The sequence below is a fragment of the Procambarus clarkii genome, chromosome 6, assembly GCF_040958095.1.
Source record: "Procambarus clarkii isolate CNS0578487 chromosome 6, FALCON_Pclarkii_2.0, whole genome shotgun sequence".
Classification (NCBI taxonomy): Eukaryota; Metazoa; Arthropoda; class Malacostraca; order Decapoda; family Cambaridae; genus Procambarus; species Procambarus clarkii.
This window is the reverse complement of record NC_091155.1, coordinates 42,383,596-42,409,773: the sequence shown is the minus strand read 5'-3', so window position 1 is coordinate 42,409,773 and position 26,178 is coordinate 42,383,596. Positions and strand designations below refer to the sequence as shown.

The 26,178-nt window shown below is 46.7% G+C and overlaps 1 protein-coding gene across 8 annotated transcripts in view; it reads left to right on the top strand.

Annotated features, from left to right (window-relative positions):
* Positions 1-26,178, top strand: part of ena (ENAH actin regulator enabled) — a 597,539-nt gene that overhangs the window by 553,448 nt on the left and 17,913 nt on the right. For 4 of the 8 annotated variants that reach the window (XR_011223588.1, XM_069308843.1, XM_069308833.1 and 1 more), the window contains exons 4-6: positions 7,423-7,673; positions 8,475-9,144; positions 19,443-19,692. Coding sequence is in view for 6 of the 8 variants with exons in the window: in XM_069308843.1 (XP_069164944.1) it covers positions 7,423-7,673; positions 8,475-9,144; positions 19,443-19,692 (1,171 nt within the window). In the remaining 2 variants the exon portion in view is untranslated. Of the gene's footprint in view, positions 1-7,422; positions 7,761-8,474; positions 9,145-19,442; positions 19,693-26,178 lie in introns of all 8 variants that reach the window. The other 4 variants (XR_011223585.1, XM_069308824.1, XM_069308820.1 and 1 more) reach the window with 1 other exon arrangement.

Sequence of the window (26,178 nt, the reverse complement as noted above, 5' to 3'; positions counted from 1 at the left end):
CGGTTTTTCTTTGTTCCTTTCCGGAACGGGTGTGTTTGCTTTCCTGCGGTTCACGTCCTGCATAGTTCTCCTCTTGGATGCCTCAGGAACGTGTTGGTCATTCTTCCCTGCTGGAGCTAGTTATGTTGCTCCTTTGGGTTGCGGGGTTGCTGTTTTTCGACTCGTGTTTTGTGCTTTTGTTCGTGGTGCTCGTTTCTCGTCGTTTGTGTCGGCACTGGTGGGTTCGTTGTTGGTCTCCCACCTACGTGTTTCGTCTCGGGGCAGTGTGTGGTTTTCCTGGCGGTCATTCCGGTTTTCCTATCACTGCGAAGTGTCCTTCGGTCTTTGATAGGGTTGGCTTGTCTTCCCTTCAGGGTTGTTCCGGGACCGTCATCTGGGACTGTGTCGTGTCACCTCATATTGGGTGGTGCTGGCGGAGCCACTCCAACTTGCGTTTGATGTTGCGGTTCCTTCTGCTTCGTTCCGCTTGCTGTCCTGGGCATTGTTTCACCTCCAGCCTGCTCTTGAGTTCTGGTGCCGTCCTGGTCATTAGCCTGGGTGGTCTCTTTTCTTCTCGTTTTGGTCTTTGGGTTGCTGCTTGGTTGGTCGGGCCGGGGGGGGGGGTGCTTCCTTTGTTGTTCGGTTGTGTTTTTTTTCGCTGTTCTCTGGGCGTCATGGTCTCTGGGGGTCGTGGACGCGTTTTGGTTGTTCGCGTTCCCTTCCCTCGTTCCTGTTCGGGGGTTCGGGTCTGCAGGGTCTTTGTTTCGTCTGTGGTCTTGGTTTTTTAGATTAGGGCACGTGGCGTCCGCCTCCTGGATCCTTCCCTATTTCCTTATCTGTGGTGATGTAGCTCCAGGAAGCTGACGGGGATCCCCCCAGAAAACCAGTGTTGAATATAATGAAACACCATTTTCTGGGTGAGTCCCGGAGGCTCCCCGGCATCCCTCCCTCCCTCTGGTTAGCAGTGTATTTCGCATATTTTGACATCCAGCCTAAAAACTGACAGTTGGATCGCCATCGTGGAGGGTCTGGAGCTTCCCCTTCCCCCTCCCGGGGAGGGGGGGGGGTTGCGCAGATGGTGGCGCGGTGACGTGTTGACGTCATGCTAGTTTGATAATTTTGTTTGGGGAGTTCTGTCAATTCATTCGGCTTTCGGTAGCAATATTTTCACCAGAATAGAGGTTTGTTTTGGGGTGCTTACCTTTCTGGGTGCCTATCCCGGTCGATGGCAGACATAGAATGCTTCCAACCACAAGGGGGTTTCTATAGGCCATTGCTCCTCGTGCCTCTCTTAAGGGGGCCAGGTTCTGGCTCGTGGTCCCTGGTAGGCAAGAACTCCTAGCACTTTGACTGATGCCAGAAAGTTATACATATCCATGCAGCCTGGATAGCTCTGGGGAGCCTCCGGGACTCACCAGGACTCTCCCAGAAAATGGCATTTCATTACATTCAACGCTGGTTTTATATCGTATACGATGTATATTTGTGTCCTTTACAATATGTATACAGTGCAACATTCATAATGTTCCATGGAACTGTGATACATGTGTCAGTAATGAGCCCACAATAAATGTTTATTGTTGCAATATTACTAGTTAAAAATTCACTAAAATCACAATATGTGCAGTTTCATACACTATTTACACAGTAACACACTATATTACACACACTTTTTCAAAAGGTGACACCCCTAGGGTCAACACTTGCAGCAGAGGAGCTCCAGCATATTTCAACAATCCTAAGTATTGTAGTACAGGTTGATGGTAGTGAGTGGTGTCCCAGAGAACATAAAGGTATAGTGCTCTTGAAAAATAGGTGAGATAACAGGAAAGTGCTAAGGGAAGTGAAAAATTGGATGAGAAAAAGTTGCCCTAGTGTTTACAGTGCAGAGAAGAACATTCAAGATGGCCACTGGCAAGGGGAAAAACAAAACAGAGCTTGATTTTGAGGGATTCAATGAAGAAAGCATTGATATTAGTAGTCTACATAACAAGTTGGTAAATTTAGATACTATAGTGAACTCTCATGTAGAAATAATTAGTAAATTGAAAGAAAGTAATGACCATTTGAATAGCAAAGTTTTATGTCTTGAGGGTTTAGTGAAAGACTTGCGCAAGGATAAGAATCAATTGGAAACAAATTGCAAAGCCATGGAAGAAGAAAATAAACTCTTAAAAATAGCTTTGGAAGAAGTTAAAGTAAATTTAAACATAAATGACTACAATAGGTTAGGCAAGGAAATTCAACAGGAGAAACAGCTTTTGTCAGCACAGATGGAGGAAGTTACACAGGGAATAGAACAGTGCAAGAAAGATATGCAACTCACTTATGCACAAGTGGCCAAGGAGAAGGAAAAAATAGAAGAAGCAGTAAAGGAAGTCAAACACTGCAGCAACCAAGATAAAACAAACATTAGGCTAGAAGTGAGGAAAGAATTGGCATCTAACCCGAAGTTGGTGCAAAACACAGTTGATCGGAGTAAGTCCCTGATCATTTTTGGCTGCAAAGAAAAGGAGATAACATCTAGGTCAGAAAGAGCTGTAGAAGAAGCTAAAGTAGTAGATAAAATTGTTGGCCTCGTGGAAGTTCTTACAAACAGAGAGAATGTGTGCGACTACAGGAGAATAGGCAGGTACGTAAAAGGGAAAGATCGACCTTTGAGGATCACCCTAAACGGTGCCAAACAGATGGAAGAAGTACTAAGGAATGCTAGAAAATTGCAAAGGGATGAGGATGGGAAAGGGTGGTCATTAAGACGAGATCTTTCAAAAGAAGATAGAGAGAAGCTGAAACTGAACCTCGCCGAGGCAAAACATTTAAATGAGAGCAGGAATGAAGAAGAAATAAATTCTTTTTTCTACAAAGTGATAGGGGTAGGCAAACCAGTAAAGTGGTACATAAAGGCAAACCAACAAAATCAATAGAGAGAGGGGGAGTGAAGAATAAGGAGAGGGGGAACAAGTTCCTGAAGATTGCATACACCAACATAGATGGAGTGAGATCGAAGATACTGGAGTTAAGTGATGTAATACAGCTGCAGACACCAGACATTGTTGCACTCACGGAGACAAAACTTGAAGATGTAATTTTAAATGAGGTCATATTCCCAAGGGGCTACTCAATTTGGAGACGGGACAGAAAAATTAGGAAAGGCGGTGGCGTTGCTGTGCTGGTAAAAGAACACCTAAAGGTGAAGGAAATAATGACTGCCAATCCACAAGAAGTTGACATAATAGCACTAGAGATCTGCTATGAGGATGATAAACTAATGATGATAAATGCATATAGTCCACCGCCAAGCAGCACATGGTCAAAGGAGGAGCTAGATAGTAAACGTGAAGGTCTTATAACAATAATGAGAGAGATTATAGCGAGAGCGGATAACGATAGATCACGACTGTTGATAGTCGGTGACTTCAACTTGAAATCCATAGACTGGGAAGCATATGAAGCTAAAACAGAAGATTTTTGGACCTGTAAATTTGTAGACCTCATCCTGGAAACATTCTTGTATCAACATGTTAAACAAGCTACGAGGATGAGGGAAGGGGACGTTCCCTCCATGCTAGATTTGATATTTACCAGGAAGGAGGAAGAGATATTTGACATTCAGTACCTTCCTCCCTTGGGTAAAAGTGACCATGTCTTTTTGGGAATAAAGTATGCAATGCGTTATAAGCTGGAAGAAAATAAGGAGGTTGAAGCAGTTGAAAAACCAGACTTCAGGAGAGGACATTATGGTGACCTTAGAAATTTTTTTAGTGAGTATAATTGGACAGACTTGATGCTAGGCAAGGAAGTGAATGAGATGTATGGCAAGTTTTGTGAAATATATGATAAAGGCACAAAAAAATTTATACCAAAACAGAGATGCAGAACTAGGAAACAGGATTGGTTCAATAGAAATTGCGAGAGGGCTAGAGACCGAAAGACACAAAAATGGAATCAATACAGGAAGAGGCCGAACCCCCAAACATACCAGCGATACAAAGATGCGAGAAACAACTACACGGCAGTGAGGAGAGAGGCAGAAAGAAATTTTGAAAAAGGGATTGCGGACAAATGTAAAACAGAACCAGGTCTATTCTATAAATTCATAAACAACAAATTGCAGGTAAAGGATAATATTCAGAGGTTGAAAATGGGAAATAGATTCACGGAAGATGAAAAGGAAATGTGTGAAACACTAAACGAAAAGTTCCAAATTGTGTTTGTACAAAATGAAATCTTTAGGGAACCAGATACAATAAGAATTCCAGAGAACAACATAGAACACATAGAGGTGTCTAGAGACGAAGTGGAAAAAATGCTCAAGGAGCTCGGTAAGAACAAAGCAGCTGGCCCAGATGGCGTTTCACCATGGGTTCTCAGAGAATGTGCATCTGAGCTCAGCATTCCACTTCACCTGATCTTTCAGGCATCCCTGTGTACAGGAATCGTAGCAGACGGGTGGAAACAGGCTAACATAGTTCCAATCTACAAAAGTGGCAGCAGGGAAGACCCCCTCAATTATAGACCTGTATCATTGACAAGTGTAATAGTGAAAGTATTGGAAAAACTAATCAAAACTAAATGGGTAGAACACCTAGAGAGAAATGATATAATATCAGACAGACAGTATGGTTTTGGATCTGGAAGATCCTGTGTATCGAATTTACTCAGTTTCTATGATCGAGCCACAGAGATATTACAGGAAAGAGATGGTTGGGTTGACTGCATCTATCTGGACCTAAAAAAGGCTTTCGACAGAGTTCCACATAAGAGGTTGTTCTGGAAACTGGAAAATATTGGAGGGGTGACAGGTAAGCTTCTATCATGGATGAAAAATTTTCTGACTGATAGAAAAATGAGGGCAGTAATCAGAGGCAATGTATCAGAATGGAGAAATGTCACAAGTGGAGTACCACAGGGTTCAGTTCTTGCACCAGTGATGTTTATTGTGTACATAAATGATCTACCAGTTGGTATACAGAATTATATGAACATGTTTGCTGATGATGCTAAGATAATAGGAAGGATAAGAAATTTAGATGACTGTCATGCCCTTCAAAAAGACCTGGACAAAATAAGTATATGGAGCACCACTTGGCAAATGGAATTTAATGTTAATAAATGTCATGTTATGGAATGTGGAATAGGAGAACATAGACCCCACACAACCTATATATTATGTGAGAAATCTTTAAAGAATTCTGATAAAGAAAGAGATCTAGGAGTGGTTCTAGATAGAAAACTATCACCTGAGGACCACATAAAGAATATTGTGCAAGGAGCCTATGCTATGCTTTCTAACTTCAGAATTGCATTTAAATACATGGATGGCAATATACTAAAGAAATTGTTCATGACTTTTGTTAGGCCAAAGCTAGAATATGCAGCTGTTGTGTGGTGCCCATATCTTAAGAAGCACATCAACAAACTGGAAAAGGTGCAAAGACATGCTACTAAGTGGCTCCCAGAACTGAAGGGCAAGAGCTACGAGGAGAGGTTAGAAGCATTAAATATGCCAAAACTAGAAGACAGAAGAAAAAGAGGTGATATGATCACTACATACAAAATAGTAACAGGAATTGACAAAATCGACAGGGAAGACTTCCTGAGACCTGGAACTTCAAGAACAAGAGGTCATAGATTTAAACTAGCTAAACACAGATGCCGAAGAAATATAAGAAAATTCACCTTCGCAAATAGAGTGGTAGACGGTTGGAACAAGTTAAGTGAGAAGGTGGTGGAGGCCAAGACCGTCAGTAGTTTCAAAGCGTTATATGACAAAGAGTGCTGGGAAGACGGGACACCACGAGCGTAGCTCTCATCCTGTAACTACACTTAGGTAATTACACTTAGGTAATTACACAGTATTTCGGAAGTGAGTGATAATGAACAAAGCAGACCATGGTACATAGAGCGACTTCGCTCTCGTTGCACCAGGTACAGATAGATTTACAATTCCTGTTTCTTCGTTCTTTGTGCTTGCAAATAATGCACTCACACACACCCTTGGCTTTAGTACTTGTAGGTGGTATGTAGCCAAGCTTGTGAAGCATTAGGTAGTCTTGAAAAGATTATAGGAAAAGCTCAATTTGTAAGGAAGTCTTGAAAGGATCGCTTTGTAAGGGCACTCACTGGAAGAGAGTCAGTCATTCTGGAAGAGATTCAGTCACTCAGGAAGAGATTCAGCCACTCTGGAAGAGATTCAGCTATTCTTGAGAATATCTATGGAAAACACCACCATGGAAGCCACTAACACTGTTCATCTATGTTACTTGTATCAGATGCATCATCATTGAACCCAGAAAACGATTCATCTATGTATCATCTATAAAAGTTGGAGATTACATGGGTGGGGCAAGGGAAGCGCTCAGAGCTACAACTGGATACGCTCGCTGTATCGTACTCATCGGTGCTGTATCACTTGCATCCGACCTTTGTGTTAGGTCCTTATTGCGCCTAGCTTGATCAATATCATGACCCTTATGTTTTTCAAACAATAAGGTCTGAATTTCACCAACAGAGAGCGCTCTTTCAACATCGCGTTGGACAAGTGTTTGGGAGCCAAAGGTACGTGCGCCACCCATGGTCGCTCACTCGGTACTAACCCAGCCAGCAGCCCTAGGGCATTTTGGGAATTTTTTTCCAAGATGACTTCTTCTCACTGGAGATCCCAAGAGTCCATTTCGTACACAACCTACCGCGCACGCATTTTGAATGGGTATGAAATATTCAAAAGGTGTTTTCTTGGTTGGCGCAGTTTCCAACCGACTGAATTTTCTCGATTGTGCAGCACAGTGATTTAAAAAAAGGCCGTCTGTTTACAAGAGCCCTGAGGAAGCTGATGTGAACCCTGTGTAACCACGGGCTATTTAAATTTTGCGCGGTACTCCAAATCGTCATATGAAGGGGTGTGCACTTTTGTGTCAGTTACTCAACACGTCATATGAAGTGTTGCGCAATTTAAGGGTATTTTTTTTTTTTACCTGGTGCCAGTAAAGTATTACACTATTTTTATTTAATTGGGCTTATAGGTAGTTTGGGAGATATACGACAAAATGGCTGTGAGGAAGGAAATAAAGGTTTATTTTATTTTATTGATTATGCCTTTTATATGTAGAATGTCGATGAATTGTGTGAGGGAGATGGTCTGGGGCTTGGTTGTCTATGTTAGTTGACCGGCTTGGTTTGAAAGTTGGACACTTAGTTTTGGTAGTCCATTGGTTGATGGCAATATTGTTTTCAAGATAATGTCTTACCTGGCCAATCTCATGAAATTTGCTTGTTCATGTTGTTGCTGACTTCCGTCATACTGCAGTCGCATTGTTATATTATAGTATGCTCTGTGAATGCGAGGTCTTGTGACTGAGCTCAATGACTGGCAGATGTTGCATCTTTTGGTGATTTTTAAATTTTATACAGACATTTATATATGGAATATTTTCATTGTTTCAGGTGCTCAATAATGGGGGAAGTTTACGACAAGGTCCTCCACCTCCCCCACCTGCAGTGCCTACACAGCAGCAGCCGCAGCAGCAGCAGACACAGCAGCCACAACAGCAGCAGCAGCAGCAACAACAGCAGCCACCACCACAGCAGCAGCAGCAGCAGCAGCAGCAGCCACCTCCCATGATGACCCAACCACAGCAGCCTTCACAGCCACAGTACCACAATCAACTCTACGCCGAGGAGGACATGGGGTACAGGTATGCCGATCCCCATGCCTACAACAACCACTACGAGAAAACCTACGACAGGACCTACGACAACTATCACCATTACCATGACACGCGGTAAAGTAAAGACCGGGCTCGTCACACGTCCTGCCCGGGGTGTTGATGCTCTCTCTTGGTGCACGGGCGAGGGACCACTACTACCATTACCTGTATACTGATGCTGCGTTGATGCTGACTCACAGCTGTTCTCACTAACGGAAGGAGATAGGGCTTGCCAGCCTCTTACCCCTGCATGCATTAAGTTGGTTGCAGGTCTTTCTTTTCATATGCTTGTAAACATTAGTACAAAGTAAGAGAAAATTTATACTCTAATAAATAAGGACTTTGGAAATATTAATTCAAAAGAGCATAAGTAGATGTGAATACTGAATTCTCTTGCTCCTTCAATTATCCATCGTTGCCTTCGTAGTCCAATCTCTCTACGATTCTGTTAGAGTACAGTACTCGTCAGTCTCCAAAGGGCCTCTGACTACCATTGGTGGTGGTATTCCGTTTTTTTCTTTTTCTTCTGTTTGATCTTTTCTTTTTGCAGTAAAGTAGCCTAAGGTATTTTGCTTTTAACAGTAGGCTAGCCTGATCAGTCTTGAGTTGTAGAATGGATCTTCTTTTTAGTAATCTTTTAAGTAGATGGTTGCAGCATGCCTTTCTTCGTTAAATGTAAGTACAGTAGTACAGTACTCAATATCGTAAATGTGAAGAATTTCATGAAAAGTGATTAAATTTGACACATTGTTGATGTCCTACAAATTAACCTCAGAACTTTTATTACAGGACCATGACTCGAGAAGATATAGCTGTAATGCAGGAGCGACGTATGGCTGGCCAACCGACCATGGTTCCTCCACCACCGCCAGTACCTTCTGGACATCATCGTAATAATTCTGCCCCAAACCCTCCGCCTGCAGCACCTCCAGCACCACCTGCACCTACTTCCAGTGGTCCCCCTCCTCTTCCTATGGGGGGTCCCCCTCCTTTACCTACTGGTGGGCCTCCTCCTCTTCCTAGTGGAGGACCGCCTGCACCTCCTGCACCTCCAATGGGTGGCCCACCTGCCCCTCCTGCACCCCCAATGAGTGGCCCACCTCCCCTTCCCTCGGGTGGTCCTCCACCGCCTCCCGCTCCCCCAGCACCTCCCTTAAGTAGTGCCCCCCCTCCTCCACCACCTCCTCCAGGAGGACTGGCCAGATCACACTCCTCATCAGATGAGCCTTCTGGCAACAGTGGACTAGCCGCTGCAATTGCAGGTGCCAAATTACGCAAAACTCGTGCTCCGGATAGTGAGAGTACAGGATCCAGTAGCTCAGGAGGTAGTATTGGTCGAGGATCTGGTGAGAGACCTGCATTAGGTGGCATGATGAGCATGATGGATGAGATGGCAGCCACATTAGCACGGCGCAGGGCCAAAAATAAGGATCCACCCTCATCACCTACACAGTCCCAGGTAAGAATACTTATTGCATATTCACTGTTTTTTTGGGGGGGGTTTTATTTGTAGTATATGAATACATCTACTTAGTTAAGGTAGCATATTATGTAATGGCAGCTATTTGACATTCCTATAAGTAACTTGTGGACAAATACAGTAAAATTGTCATTAAATTCACTAGTATGATCAAGGGTACTGCTATTCATGTTTGTAATTTCTGTAAACAGATCATACCATTAAATATTGTAACCACAAAACATTATTTAAGATGATATTGTGTGAAGGTGAAGGAAAGACCCAATACCTATGTAAGTGTTAGTATTAAACCAAATTTTGGGAGGAAACCTGCATCCTTTATCAAAGTGTTGTAAACAATGTTCTAAACAAAACTTCTAGGTAAAGCACATGTGGTTTATATGTTTGTTAGAACGCCTCATGTCGCGTCCATTAATGAACGCCTCATGTTGTGTCCATCAATGAACGCCTCATGTTGTGTCCATCAATGAACGCCTCATGTTGTGTCCATCAATGAACGCCTCATGTTGCGTCCATCAATGAACGCCTCATGTTGCGTCCATCAATGAACGCCTCATGTTGCGTCCATCAATGAACGCCTCATGTCACATCCATCAATGAACGCCTCATGTCACATCCATCAATGAACGCCTCATGTCACATCCATCAATGAACGCCTCATGTCGTGTCCATTAATGAACGCCTCATGTTGTGTCCATCAATGAACGCCTCATGTTGCGTCCATCAATGAACGCCTCATGTCACATCCATCAATGAACGCCTCATGTCACATCCATCAATGAACGCCTCATGTCACATCCATCAATGAACGCCTCGTGTCACATCCATCAATGAACGCCTCATGTCGCATCTATCAATGAACGCCTCGTGTCGCATCCATCAATGAACGCCTCATGTCACATCCATCAATGAACGCCTCGTGTCGCATCCATCAATGAACGCCTCATGTCACATCCATCAATGAACGCCTCATGTCACATCCATCAATGAACGCCTCATGTCACATCCATCAATGAATGCCTCATGTCACATCCATCAATGAACGCCTCGTGTCGCGTCCATCAATGAACGCCTCATGTCACATCCATCAATGAACGCCTCATGTCACATCCATCAATGAATGCCTCATGTCACATCCATCAATGAACGCCTCGTGTCGCATCCATCAATGAACGCCTCGTGTCGCATCCATCAATGAACGCCTCATGTCACATCCATCAATGAACGCCTCGTGTCGCGTCCATCAATGAACGCCTCATGTCACATCCATCAATGAACGCCTCGTGTCGCGTCCATCAATGAACGCCTCGTGTCACATCCATCAATGAACGCCTCGTGTCGCATCCATCAATGAATGCCAAGTGAACTATAAACTCGCGGTCACATAAGCTGAGAGCTTATGTGACCTCGTGTTTATAGTATTGAAGCTAACCATATTACCAATTGTTTTATGAAACTTGTTTATCCCATTGGTACATTGACACATGTAAACAAAAAAAAGAGCTAAGAATATATGCTACAATGGTAGAAAAACAAATAAATGGAATAATGGAAATATTGATATTGTTAAGCTGCTTTTCACAAATCAACCCTGGCCGTGGACCTGGCTTGGGGAGTAGAAGAACTCCTAGAACCTCTTCCAGGTACAATTCAGGTACAACAGTTACCAAAAAAAAAAAAATCTAACAGCATCAGTGACACTAATTACAAATTAGTTTTTGACTTCCAAAACACAATTCAGAAAAAACCATACCATAACAAATTCAATAATAACAATAATAACGGGAGTAGTGGTAATAATAACGATGATAGTGATGGTATTGTTGCTGATCGTGATGGTGATAATAATAGTGGGAAAGGTACTAGGGAAGGTACTAGCGCCATTATCTCCCTGAAGCTAACTACCCCATAGAGAAGGAAAACAGGGAAACACCCGGGAGGCAGCAGCCCCGCCGCAGAGCACAATCTGACAAACACGCCGGCCGCTACAGAAGCCCAAAAGCATTACAGAGCAGTAGAGGGCCCGGGACAGTCATGAGAGACCTGGAGACCAGGACAGTGACTAACCCCCAAAACCCACAAGCCCGAGACTGTTCAAAAGCAGCCAAAAGAGCAGCACACTTCCGAACATCATGGGCATGAGGGTAGCCCACAGACTGGCTAGACTTAAAGACACCGTGGACAATCTGAGACACACGAGCCCTGGAACTGAAAACCAGGGAATCCCTGATCAATCCAGAGCGTGGCCACCGACACAGAACCAGTGACCCACTGGAAACACTATAAAGCTGCCACCGGACACAACACGTGATGCACCCCCGGCCTAACCAACCAAGCATCCACAACCAATGGATCCCTCCCCCAGAAGCCCGCCATAAAAGAAGTAGCAGGCAGTAAACTAACAAAATGACCCACTAAAAACAAACATGAACTGAAGGGACAACTACAAACCAAGGTGAAGAAGAAAGGAAAGATCCTGGTCCAAAGACAAAGAAGACTCAGGTGGCACCAGAGCAGGCTGGAGGTGAAAATGCATGTGAAAGTAGTGGAAGGGGCATCCAACCCCAATGCAAGTTGCAACGGCTCCACCAACACCACATGACACGAAGTGCCAGTATTCGACAAGAGATGCAGACCCAGGAAAAAACCAAAAGAGAAAGAACAAAACAACCCGGTTCGACACTGATGAAACCTGGCGATGATAAAGAAAAAGGCGGAAAAATTTCTGACACCGAGCAGGCAGTGTTGGAAACCAAGACTGGGCCGGCCACCATGGAGCCAGGAGAAAACTCAACCCCATTATGATTTCAACTGAGCTAGAATGCAGAGCAACAGCAGGACCAGGGGAAAAGAGGTACAGTAACCCCCCCATTGTGACCACTCCTGTCGAAAAGCATCCACCGTGAGCACTTCACAGTTGAGGGAACGGCACCATTAACAATGGGAGATGCAGAGACCACTCCGACTCGAAGAGGTCCACCTCTGGGCACCCGTACGTCTGGCAAAGAAAGGAGATGGCGACCACCATCCACTTCATGGAAGAGGAATAAAGCACAACAGGCCAGCCGCCCGGACGTAAGACACCCTGAATGTGAACACCGCGAAGAGCTAAACCCTGAGAACTTGGCAGGAGAGCCACCCGAAGCAACCAGCTCCAAAGACCCACGTACCTAAGAAACCCACCTTGGTCAAGAATAGTAATAGTAACCACAGGGGAGCAGTCTGAATGGAGTCTGATCACGAGTGCCAAGGAAGCCGAAACCTTTGCAGTGCAAGCCACACAGCCGCGAAGCCAGTCACACAGCTGCAACGCCCACACCATGCAGGGAACCAGACAAAAGGACATCTGCCCAACGCCCTTAGCCAGACTGGTAAGCACTAGTCACAAATCCCCAGCCGACAGACGAGGCGGGCGAGAACACATCGAGCAAGGGAGGAAGAAGGGTTCCATGGCACTGAACCCTGAAAACACCAAGAGGAAGCCAGTGATGCAGCAACCGGCTCAGGGACACTGAGGTTCGAACCCAGCAATCATGAGAGCGGCGAAAGAGACTACCCCAATGATACCAGAATAGCCTCTGAACCCAAACACAGCCCAGCGGAGAAACCAGAAGAGCAAAGTTCAGGCCCCCGCACAGCCACACGAGCAAATGCCGAGTGACCCGAGGCCCCCGCAAAAACAGCCAATGGTTGAACTGCAACCAGAGCAAGGCCGCCTGGTACAGACCTTCCGGTCGCGGGAGGGAGAGAAAGTGACGCAGTCTGGGAATCCCACACAAGGCCCAGCCAAGTCCAAACCTGGGAAGGGACCAACAGGGATGCACCAGGAACCCAAATCTGGTGAACTGGGAAAGAGCTAGACCCCTGGCTACCAGACAAGCAAACTGGCTGGGAGCCCATACCAACCAATCGTCGAGGTAGGCCAAGATTCGAAGACCTAGCAGACAAAGATGGGCCACCACGACCCTAGGTAAATGTGCAAAAATGCAAGGTGCCAGATCAACCCAAAATGGAGACAACAGAAGCAGTAAGCATGTCGCCCCACAACAAAACCGAACCAAGCCCCAAAACCTGATCCGACCCCCCTAAAAGAGGAAGGGCCGCCCAACACCACCAAAGGTCGTAAGAATGACTTGAAAAGACCACAAGTCCTGGGACCAGGTGTTGGTAAATGAGCGAGCATTTGCCCCATCGCCCCAATAATGGGGCGGCCTGTGACAAGGTTGATGTGAACCCCGTGATGCTGACCCTTGCACAGAGCGAACACCCTGCCACGAGACGAAGAAGGCATTGGGGAGCTCACCGACACAAACTGGCACCAGAGGCCTACCCCGACCAAATGAGGCCCAAGCCCTGGCACAACCATTCCGGGAGTGCCTGAAGCGACCTCCCCTCACCCCACTTTCCCGGAGAACCAACAAGACCAAAATAGGCCGGCAACAAGCAGAAGCCGCCGACAGAATCTAAACACAGTCCTCTGGGAACAACAGAAAACGCCAAAGAAAACTGAAAAGCCAGGGCACACGCCGAAGCCAACAACAGAGCCCTGTCGGCACACCAGAAGAGAGGTATAAAATATTGAAATCCGCCTCCTGGAGGATTGGCACAAACAGCATCAGAAAGGCAGACAACACAGAAGCACCCGAGACCAAGACCCCAGCCGAGGGGCCCCCCACCCTGCACTCCCACATTCTTTGAAAGCTAATCCAAAAACAGCATCAGAAGACGAAATAAATGCAAGACAGAGACCAAATGACCCAGAGTCCAAAGGCATCTGTTGCCAAAGCAGCCGAAAGAGTGGGGACTGAAAATGCAGCTGCACCAGACCAACATTACAAAGAAACACAGCAGCAAAGAGACACTCACTGAGAAACTCCAGAGAGCCCCCAAGAACACCAGCAGCACTGTAGAAACCTCCCACACCTCAAGCCTGCGATTACCATAAATGCCATGCAAAGCCCATAGAGAGAAGAAGGAAGGCCCAGCCAGGGAAAACCCCCAGAATGCCCCAAGATTGGAAAAGGAGCTTAACTGAAAAGAAGCCGGATCCAGCACCGAAGGGTAAGCCTGGTCCCGCAGGAGGTAAGCACTTAAAGCCTCCCGAACCACTGCAGAGAAAATCCCAGAGGAAGAAATCCTCCAAATGGATGAATCCAAAAAACCCAAAGGCCCCCAGAAACGAACAGCCGCACCCAACACAAACAGAAAGAGATGGAGGGTAAGAAAACTCCCTTCCCTGCATAAGCCCCTGAGCAGAGGGCACAAGGGCCCAAGCAGGGTCAAAGGAACCCAAGAGCTCTAAGCGAACTCCTACTGAACCCTAGAAACCACTGACAAAGGCCCCGGGCCAGAGCCTTAGGGGCTCTGATGAAGACAGAAGAACCCAGACAGTTTCCAGATTCCAGTTTCTACCTCCTTTGTGAGGTGGCACAATCTTCGCTGTTTTAAGTATGTGAGGGATGACACCAGTATCTAGGCTCCATCTCCAAAAGATGTTTAGGACCTGTGATAGGGGTGTTTTGTACGTCTTGATGAATATCAAATCAAATCAAATCAAATCATATTTATTCAGGTAAAGTACATACATACAAGGTGAGATACAAAACATTGATGGATTTATAGATAGAGCCAATACATGCAATGCCTAAAACCACTATTACGTAAAGCGTTTAGGGCAGAGAAAAGGAATATAGAATAAGAATATAGAATTCCACGAGTCTGGGCCTTGTGCAGAGTGCATGGGCATGCTGTCTATGGCTACCTCAAAGTCCAGTGGGGTTAGGGTGACATCTGATATGTGGTTCGATGTTGGTGTCACATTCATAAAGAATTCATTTGGAACATCGATCTTCAGTGTGGTCAGTTGTTCGCTGAAAACAGAATTGTACTGAAGCCTCAGTATTTCACTCATTTCTTTGTTGTCATCTGTGAAAGTTCCATCACCCTTGTGGAAGGGCCCAATGCTGGATGCATTTTTAGTTCTTGATTTTGCATACGAGAAAAACTATTTTAGGTTCCTCTCTATTTCACTTATGGCCTTTTGCTTCCTTTGCCTCTTTTGGATTTTATATGATTTTATATGACTGCTTCGGTCTCTGCCTCTTTGAAGCTGGACTCTGCATACAGTATAACTCATCTGCTGGGTTCTTGGGGTTTGGTTCTTCATGCCATTCATGACCATGCAGTGTCCAAAGTCCTTGCAAATGGTTTGTCCCCAGTTCCTTACCCCTTAGAGTCCTAAGGTTCTGACTTCAATCCCCGGCAGAGGCGGAAACAAATGGGCAGAGTTTCTTTCACCCTGATGCGCCTGTTCACCTAGCAGTAAATAGGTACCTGGGAGTTACCCAGCTGCTATGGGCTGCTTCCTGGGGATGTGTAACAAAAAGGAGGCCTGGTCGAGGACCAGGCCTTGGGGACGCTAAGCCCTGAAATCATCTTAAGATAACCTCAAGATAATCTCCACGGAGTGGACCATTGATTCCGCCTCATTCCTGTGGCTTTTGCAAGATGTTCGGCTGCTTGGACTTTGCTCTCTTTGCGTTGGCGTAGTCTAAATATCTTAATACTTGGCACCATTCCCCAATTGCTAGGCCTTTCGGCTGGATTGGTTGAGATAGGGGCTCCTATACCTCTTATTTCTCAGTCTGGCTGTTGCTCCTGGTCCTGGCATGATTGGAGATGTGCAGGGAGAAGGTGATCATTCTAGCTCCTTGGTGGGCAGCCCAGCCTTGGTTTCAGGCACTGCTCGCTTGATGTCCGAATCTGGGTGTCTTTTCTATGGTGCTGCCTGTATCAGTCAGTCCAGTGATGTACTTCACTGGTTTGAACTTCTCCTCTCCTTTGTGCATTTGGACTTTTTAATGTGTGTTTATTGCCATCTCTCTAGTGATCAGGTGGCTGTGTTGATGTTGTCCGGCCATTGGGCGTCTTTTGAAGTGGCAGTACGAGTTGTCATGGCATTCATTTCATCAATTTATTTCTCTTTGTTGCTGTCTTCCAGGATCTGATCAAGTGATTCTCTCCTATTTTTCTTGACTTTTCCTTGACCGTCATCTCATGCTGAATACTGTCACATCTACCATAGAACTGAGGGTGGAGATGCTGGCTGACTGTGAGCTCCCTCCTCCCCCTATCCCCAAGTAAGTGGGGCAGTCGGGTTGAATGAGCTTGTATTAGTTATCATAGAACTGATGGTGGTGTCTGCGGGCTGACTCCCTTTCCCATTGCCCCAAATGAGTGGGAGGTGGGGCATGTGAGCAAGTGATAGTTTTGTGAAGTTTCAATAGTTTACATTGGTGGTGGAGTTCTTTTGGCAGTTCTCAAAGGCTGCAGTCTTGTCTGACGCCAGCAGTGGTTCTTTTGTTTAGCCAACTTTCTGGCAGCCTTCCTTGGTGATGGCAGACAGGAATACATTTCTTAGCATTTTATCATATGTGCCACTGCTTGCTGTGCCTCTATTGAGGAGGCCAGGTTCTGGCTCGGGGATTCCCAGTAAGCCAAGAGAACTGCAACTGATGGGAGATAATACACTTTCACCTCGACCAGGAGGCCTGGTCGAGGACGGGGCCAAGGGGACGCTAAACCCCGGAATCATCGCAAGGTAACCATCATAGATAGTAGCTTCAGGAAGCCATCAGGGCTTGCCCTGAAATTGGCATTTCATTACATTTGATACTGGTTTTTCAAGTCTCAAAGAATCAAATAACCAAAGAACCGAGAGGTCCTACCAAACGATCACAGGAAAAAGGCACCTGGCCAGGAAATGTCTGGTTATAAAAGGGCTTTGTCCACATGTTTATATTCATATTTACGATTGAAGGGAGAATAGTTAAAACCTTTTAACAAAATTGTAAAATAGGTATTTCTGTGAGGAGCCCCTTCGGCTCCCTGGAGCTATCGGGCTAGTATGCAATTCATTAGACCAGGGCATTAGTCATAGAAGTACAAGCCTACCAGAGACTACGAGCCAGAACCTGGCCCCCTCAGAGAGGCACAGGGAGCAATGACTGTGGAACCCCCCCCCCCCCTGTGTGGTTTTTTTTTTATCTGCCATTGACCAGGGTTAGGCACCCAGAAAGGTATGAATTACAAAACAGACCCCACATGGTAAGTAAATTGCAAGTGAAAACTGAACAGAGAAGCTGAACTTCCTCCAATCCCAAGGAAACAAGCAAACAAGCAAACGTCACACCCCAACCCCGGGAAAGGGTGGGGGGGGGGCTGCTCAGAAAATGTTACAATTTTCTGCACAATTTGGCAATTTTTGCTATTTGGCAATTTGCAGGGGAGGGGGGGAGCCCTGGACCCCCTGCGCAGGCAACCCAGTCATACTAGTTCATCGGCAAATGCAATCCAAGGGGGTCGTCATCTCTGGCCTCGATTTCCTATGCAGTCCTCTGCTGTTCGTGGTGTGGTGGCCAGGTGTACCTGAAGTGTTTCGGGTGCTGCTTGCTGTGTATTTAAACCCAGGGAGTTTTCCCTGGCTCCTCCTCTTCCAGCAGATTGGACCTGTCTGGTACACGGCTGGTTTGATCTTCTCCTCTACTCTACGTGTCTGGTCTTTTTGGTGCTGGTTTATCACCATTTGTATGGTGATCAGGTGGCTTTGTCGATGGTGTCCCACCTGAGAGCTTCGTCTCGGCGACTGTATTAAAGTTTCCTGGCGTTCTTTCCGCCATTTTCTCTCTTCGTAGGTTGTTTTCTCTTTCTGATCGAGTTGTTTTGTCCTTTCTGTCTTGGCTTTTTCAGGACCGTCATTTAATGCCTAATAAGTACTGTCACCTCGTATCGTGGGCGCTGGTGGATCCGCTGCAGCTTGTGTTTGGGGTGGATGTCACTTCTACCCCGTTCAGTAAGCTTTTTCATGCTTTGTTTCACCTCCGGCCTGCTCATGCGCCGGCTGAGCCATCCTGGTCCTTGGACAGGGTGGCTAATAAAAATTGAATAAAATAAATCCTGAATAAAAATCCCCACTAATATTCAGGCGCAGGAATTTTGGAGGTCGAACAGGGTCCTGGCCACGAATTATTTGGTTAACATTCCTGGTCCTGGGTGTTTGTGTGTGGCTTTGGGTCGCAGGTTGCATCCAGTTGTCTCGCCTTTGAGTTGAGAAGCTTGGGAGAGCCACCTCCCGGGTAAGTCCCTCTCGTCCTTATCTTTGGTTATGTAGCTCCAGGGAACTGAAGGGGCTCCCCACAGAAAACCAGCATTTGATTGTAATGAAACAGCATTTTCTGGGTGAGCCCCTGAGGGTTCCTAGCACCCTCCTTCCCTCTGGTCAGTGGTTTTCACGTTGTTTTGATACTTAGCCTCCGAACTGGTATGGCTGGGATTGCTGGCGCAGACGAACCGGGGATCCCCTTTTTCCCTACTGGGGGGTGGGGGGGAGGGGGGCTGCACAAACAAGTGACGCAGCGACTGGGGTGTGACGTTTGCTTGTTTCCTTGGGATTGGAGGGTGTACTGCCTTTCTGTTCGGTTTTCGGTTGCAATTTTCTTACCATGTGGGGTCTGTTTTGTTATGCCTACCTTTCTGGGTGCCTAACCCTGGTCGATGGCAGAAAAGAAAAACTCCCAACCACAGCGGGGGGGGGGGGCATTGCTCCCTGTGCCTCTGAGGGGGCCAGGTTGTGGCTTGTGGTCCCCCAGTAGGTTTAAACTTCTATGACTAATGCCCCTGGTCTAGTGAATTGCATATTATCCCGATAGCTCCAGGGAGCCTCCGGGGCTCACCCAGAAGATGGCGTTTCATTACATTCAACACTGTTTTTTTTTTCATGAAGACTGCTTGCTGAATAGAACATCGTATTCTAGTTCACCAAGAGATTGTCTGTGAACATTTCTTTCTAGCATACCAAGGATTTTGATCCATCATGACCCATTTGAGTGAGGCCCCATTGTAGTGGTAATAGTAAATATGCAGAGTAGCATTTACAGAATGTGCAGAGTAGCATCTGCAGAATGTGCAGAGTAGCATTTACAGAATGTGCAGAGCAGCATCTGCAGAATGTGCAGAGTAGCATTTACAGAATGTGCAGAGCAGCATCTGCAGAATGTGCAGAGTAGCATTTACAGAATGTGCAGAGCAGCATCTGCAGAATGTGCAGAGTAGCATTTACAGAATGTGCAGAGCAGCATCTGCAGAATGTGCAGAGCAGCATCTGCAGAATGTGCAGAGTAGCATCTGCAGAATGTGCAGAGCAGCATCTTCAGAATGTGCAGAGCAACATCTACAGAATGCAGCATTTGTATTCTCTCATTTAATCATTCTTTCAACAGGACCCACCAAGATCATCACAAAAAAGTCCAGGCAACACTTCCTCTAATGGTAAGAGTGGGCCAGAGTCACCAAAGCCGGGACGGAAGAGATTTGGCTCCACGTCGGAAGATGGTACCCCAAGAGTCAATGGCCTCGGCGAGTCTTCTGGAGGAGGAGGTGCATCTGCAGGAGATTTAGAGAGACTTAAAGAAGAAATTATGGATGAAATGAGAAAGGAACTCGATAAAGTTAAACAGGAGATCATTGATGGTGAGTACACTACTGTAACCCAGTCATGTTGATTTTACAGTATTAGTAAAGGTGGAAGTCATTTTTATTTGCAGTTCAGTTGTGAACAGTTGTAAAAATATTATTTATTGTTTACAGAAGAGAGCTTAAGCTCAAGTTTCTCATTATCACCTTCATCTGTGCTTGTTCTGACCTTACTTCATGGTGTGTTAAGACATGAAGTCAGCACTGACATGTAATTACCTAAATATACTGTAGTTACCAAAGTGTAGTTACAGGATGAGAGCTACGCTCGTGGTGTCCCGTCTTCCCAGCACTCTTTGTCATATAACGCTTTGAATCTACTGATGGTTTTGACCTCCACCACCACCTCACTTAACTTGTTCCCACTGTCTACCACGCTATTTGCACAAGAAAACTTTCTAATTCTTTTTTGGCACCTTTGTTTCCTTAGTTGAATCTGTGTCCTTTTGTTCATGACTTTGCTGGTTTCAGGGAATTCCTTTCTGTCAATTTGGTCGATTCCTGTTAGTATTTTGTAAGTGGTGATCATATCACCTCTTTTTCTTCTATCTTCTAGTTTTGGCATGTTTAACACCTCTAGTCTCTCCTTGTAACTCTTGTTTTTCAGTTCCAGAAGCCATTTTGTACATGCCATTGCATCTTTTCCAGTTTATTTATGTGTTTCTTGAGATTTTGTCATCATACAACTGCTGCATATTCCAATTTTGGTCTCACAAGTCATGAACAGTTTCTTTAGTATTTCACCATTCATATAATTAAAAGCAAGTCTGAAGTTGGAAAGCGATGCACATGCTCCTCTCACAATGTTCTTTGTGTGTTCCTCTGACAGCCTGATCTGACAGGCTCCAAACCTGACGGGGACAGGCTCCAAACCTGTTTGGTTTGGAAAGGCTCCAAATCCAAAGGCTCCAAAGGCCCAGGTTTGGACAGGCTCCAAACCTGTTCAAACCTGGAGCCTGATAGGCTCCAGGCCCCAAACAGCTGTTTGGGGCCTGGCAGCTGAGTGGACAGCACTTCGGATTCGTAGTCCTGAGGTTCCAGGTTCAATCCCCGGTGGAGGCGGAAACAAATGGGCAGAGTTTCTTACACCCTGATGCCCCTGTTACCTAACAGTAAATAGATACCTGGGAGATAGACAGCTGCTATAGGCTGCTTCCTGGGGGGAGGGGGGTAACAAAAAAGAGGCCTGGTCAAGGACCGGGCCACGGGGATGCTAAGCCCCGAAATCATCTTAAGATAACCTCAAGAAGAAGAACCTCTGGTGACAGCTTACTATCCAAAACCAAACCTAGATCTCGGTCTTTATTAGAATTCCATAATTCCTTTCCACATAATTTGTAAGTTGTGTGTAGTCTATTTTCTCCAATTCCGCATTTCCATAATATGGCATTTATTCACATTGAATGCCATTTGCCACTTGGCGCTCCTAGTACTTATTTTATCTAGATAAATTTGAAGGGCATTACAATTGTCTGCGTCTCCTATATTCCCTAGGAGAGATTGCTGAAATAGAGGGAATACAGAGAACATATACGGCACACATAATGATAAAGCACCTAAATTATTTTGATCGTCTCAAAGCCCTCTAAATGTACTCACTAGAAAGGAGACGAGAGAAATATCAAATAATATACACCTGGAAAATACTGGAGAGCCAGGTCCCAAATCTACACAGTAAAATAACATACAGTACTAGAGTGAACGATATGGAAGAAAATGCAGAATAGAACCAGTGAAGAGCAGAAGTGCCATAGGCACAATCAGACAACTCTGTATAAACATCAGAGGACCACGGTTGTTCAGCATCCTTCCAGCGAGCATAAGAAATATTGTGGGAACAACTGTGGACATCTTCAAGAGAAAACAAGATTGTTTTCTGAAAGAAGTGCAGGACAAACAGGGCTGTGGTGGGTATGTGGGCCTGCGGGCCACTCCAAGCAACAGCCTAGTGGACCAAGCTCTCGCAAGTCAAGCCTGACCTTGGGTCGGGCTTGGGCAGTAAAAGAACTCCCACAACCCCATCAAGCAGGTATCAAGCAGGTATCCCAGTATCTTAGCATCATCCGCAAACATGTTCATGTAATTCTGTATTCCTTCTGGTAGATTGTTTATGTAAACAATGAACATTACTGGTTCAAGAACTGAAATGTTCAGGGTTATCTTCCCTGTGTGCTCTTTTAATACTACCATTGCATGGTCAGGGTTATTTTCCCTGGGATGTTTGGGACACACTCCCTTCTTTGGGGCTTGGCATGGGTTTTGCCATACCTGCACGCTTGACTGGCGGGGGGGTGTCTACTGTGTTGCAGCTGTTTCTGGGGGGTTCTCTTGAGTCCCTCATTGCATGCCTCTTCACTCCTGCCCTTTCCCGTGACATGGGTCTTGTGCAGCTACACACTCGGGTTCTCTTCTTGTCGGTTGCTTTGGTTGCCGACGACCTTCGTATCAATTCACACTTGGCTTTTGTCATGCATTTCTTAAGCCTCCTGGAGCTTCATTCTGATTGACTTTTGGAGGATTTTGGGATGCCCATTGCTGTTCCTCTTTTGGAGATTTTGGTCTCTGTGGCTTCAGCAATTTCTGCCCTCCTTAACCCCCAGTACTGTGCCTCTTTAATTGTGACAAAGCTGTGGTACACCAAAAATAGAGTACAGTATTCTCCCCAAAGATTTGTTCTTCTTATATTGTAAAAATGTATTCTCTGATCATGGGAACTTACAAATTTTTCTATGTTACATATTTTACTTGTGATGGAGCCGAAAAGTTGAGCAATTCATGGATGCTGAGTGATTAGGTGCTAGAACACACTAGGCTCAGCTGGCTCGTGGGGTGCCAATTGCTGCGAATACATTTTTCCATTATTATTTCAATGTCTCTCATTGTTTTTCTTCAGCTTTTCTGGGAGAAGCCATGTCGGCTCCCTGGAGCTATCCAGGCTGAATGGATATGTATGTCTTTCTGGCATCAGTCAATGCATGGAGTTCTTGCCTACCGGGGACCACAAGCTAGAACCTGGCCCCCCTTTAGAGAGGCATGAGGAGCTATACTTCGCTTTTTGTTGAGGTGGTCTTGTCCTTTTCACTAGCGATTGCTTCAGGACCGTCTTCGTATGCCGCATTCTGTCGCCTTGTATCGTAATTACCAAAGTGTAATTACTTAAGTGTAGTTACAGGATGAGCGCTACGCTCGTGGTGTCCCGTCTTCCCAGCACTCTTTGTCATATAACACTTTGAATTACTGATGGTCTTGGCCTCCACCACCTTCTCATCTAACTTGTTCCAACCGTCTACCACTCTGTTTACAAAAGTGAATTTTCTTACATTTCTCCGGCAGCTTTGTTTCGTGAGTTTAAATCTATGACCTCTTGTTCTTGAAGTTCCAGGTCTCAGAAATTCTTCCCTATCAATTTTATCGATTTCTGTTACTATTTTGTATGTAGTGATCATATCGCCTCTTATTCTTTTATCTTCTAGTTTTTGCATATTTAATGCCTCTAACCTCTCCTCGTAGTTCTTGTCCTTCAGTTCTGGGAGCCACTTAGTGGCATGTCTTTGCACCTTTTCCAGTTTGTTGGTGTGCTTCTTAACCCTTAAGTTGCTAAGGGGTCCTGAGGAGATTTACACGCCTGTGCGCAAGAAAAAAAAATTCTAAAAAATTATTTCGTCTTTTAAAATGTTAATTTGTGTTCCCTGAGCACGGTAAAAATAAAAATAAAAAAATTGCAGGAAACATATTTTTGGTGCAATAGGCCAAGGAAGTCTGGCAAAATGTTGGCGTTGACAGAGCGGTCGTCAGAGCCAATCAGCTTCACCCGAGCTGACAGACGGGAGTTGCCAGAAAGATATTATCTAATTATTTCAATGTCTCTGATTGATTTTTGCTGGGTGGAGCCCCTACAGCTCCCCGGAGCTATCCATGGCAGATATGGATATCCTAACTATTTTGCATCAGTCAATGTGGGTGGAGTTCTAGCCTACTGGGGACCACGAGCCAGAACCTGGGCCCCTCACAGAGGCACAGGGAGCAATGACCCATAGAAATGCCCATGTGATTTGGAGCATTCTATATCTTCCATCGACCGGGACAGGCACCCAGAAAGGTAAGCGCCACAAAACAAACCCCTATTCTGGTTAACAACGAAAATTGACAAACGAGTAGACAGAACTCCCCAAAAGAAAAACGAGCAAACAAGCATGACGTCACATGAGCCGCGCCGCATGTCTGCGCAGCTTCCCCCTCCCCGGGAGGAGGAAGGGGAAGCCCCAGACCCCCGAACCGGCGATCCACGCCTCAGTTCCTCGGCTGATGGGATAGTGCATGGTCGTGTGGCTCCAGCTCCAGTCTTGTCTCAGTGCTGTGACTTGTTTTCACTGCTGCTCTTACGGTGGTCGTGTGAGCTGGGAGTAGTATTCTCAGGTACTCGGGCTGCATGTGCTTAGGGTCACCTTCCCTGAGTGCCCTGTAAGTACTGCCCTTGGGGCTTGGGGTTGCCTTCCACAAGTCACCTTGGGTCTACCTCTGTTGGCTTTTCGCTGCTTGGCGTTTGGCCGCCCTGAGGGTTTGCGGGTTTTCCTCCCTTGTTTGCCTTGGGGTAAGTGGTAGTTATAGCACTGGTGGGGCACAGGGTACTGCGTAGCTAGTTTTCACCTATAACAGCGGCCGGCTCTGTTCCCACTGGGTATGTTGTCCACTTGTGTGGTTTTTCTTTTCTTTTTGTTTTTGCCTGGTGGGGGGGGGGGTCTGCCCTTCCCCTTATATTAGGGTCGTTTGTGTGGTGGCACCCCTTGCTTCGCCCTCGCGAGTGGACACGTCCCGTGGGTTCAGCTTTTAGCAGATTGCTTGGTAGTTTGGGGTGCCGGTTAGCAGTGCCCTGCCTGGGATAACCCTTAGCAGACCCAGTCTAGGGGCCCTGTGAAACCCCGCAGAGGCTCTTGGGTCCGATGGAGGAGACCCTTGCGTCCCCTCTCGCTGTGTGCGAGTTTGAGGGTTGCTCTGTCCCCTTGTCTCAGGGTGACTCATTGTTTTTGCCTCAGTCATGCTGCCTGTTGGGTCGGTGACACATTCGACCCTGAGTCCTGCGAGCTGTGTTGCTCGTTCATGACTCAATTCACCCAGTCTGCTGATGATTTACTTTGGGTGCAGGCAGCTCGTGCGTTGCAAGGTAGGTTTAGGTTATTGCAACGCACTCGGGTTGTCGCTTCCCCGGACGCCCCGAGGCTGCCCCGCTTTGTGTATAAGGACCCGGACTTGGGGGTGTTGGTCGCTTCACCTTGGTTCTGTCCGCGAAGGATGTTGAGGCACTTGGGGCCATTCCTGGGTCTGACGCCTTGGTCTCAGCTGCTCAGGCGTCGTCTGTCATGTTGAAGCTTTTTGCGCCGATCCTGTGGGAGGCGTTGCTGCGGTTTTTCGTTGTGCATTTCGCGTGTCGTCAGGCAGTCCTTGCTTCCTCTTTGGAATCTGCTTGAGCCCTGGTTCTTAGGTTGTCTTCTCCCTTTTGTCCTCTGCTTTTTGAGGCTTCTGCGGTTGAGCGTTATATTCAGGCGGCTTCTTCCTCTTGCCGTCCTATGTCTGAGTTGTTGGTGCTCCGGGGGAACCAGAGGGTTCCTTCCCAGTGGGGTCGTACCAGGGCGTGCGGTTCCGTTCGTCGGGGTGGGCCACAGGTGTCGGGTTCGATGCCAGTGCCGCCTGCGGTCCCACCTGTGCCTGGTCGGCGCGATGTTCGCTCTGCACGCAGGTCTGGTTCTCGTAAGGCGCAGCGGCCCTTTCGCGGTTCGCCCCATTGACGGGGCGATGGGGGGAGGCTGTCTCTGTTTGCTCACGTCTGGTCTCTCGATTTGTGGGCTTTTCAGGTTGTTTCTCGCGGCCTGCGGTGGCGTTGGGTGGTTCCTCCTGCTACGGGGGCTTCGGGGCTGACAGGGCAGGCTTCCTCTCCTGCGCTCCGTCAGGTCATCTTGGAGTGGGTACGCTTGAGCGTGGTCAAAACGACTCCGTCCCTCAGGTGGGTTTCCCGCCTGTTTCCAGTTCCGAAGCGGGACTGTGCGGACCTGCGGTTCATTCTGGACTTGTCCCGTCTGAACCCTTGGGTTCCTTGCCCCTCGTTTCGGATGACCACTCTATCCCAGGTCCAGCTTCTGTTGGAGCCGGGCGCTTGGATGGTGTCCCTGGACCTCAAGGACACGTATTGGCACGTCCCTATTCATGTGAGGTTCCGGGACTGGCTCGGTTTTGTTGTGGGGCGTCAGTGCTACCGTTTTCGTTCTCCCCTTCGGGTTGAACCTGGCACCTCGCGTGTTCACACGCCTTACCCAGGTCGTGGTGGCCCGACTGCGTCTGTTAGGTGTTCGGGTGTTGACTTACCTCGACGACTGGCTGGTTTGGGCTCCCAGTTGGTCCGCGTATCTGCTCGCCAGGGATTTGGTGCTTTCCCAGCTCGCCGGGTTCGGGTTCCTGGTAAACTGGCGGAAGTCCCATCTAGTGCCCTCC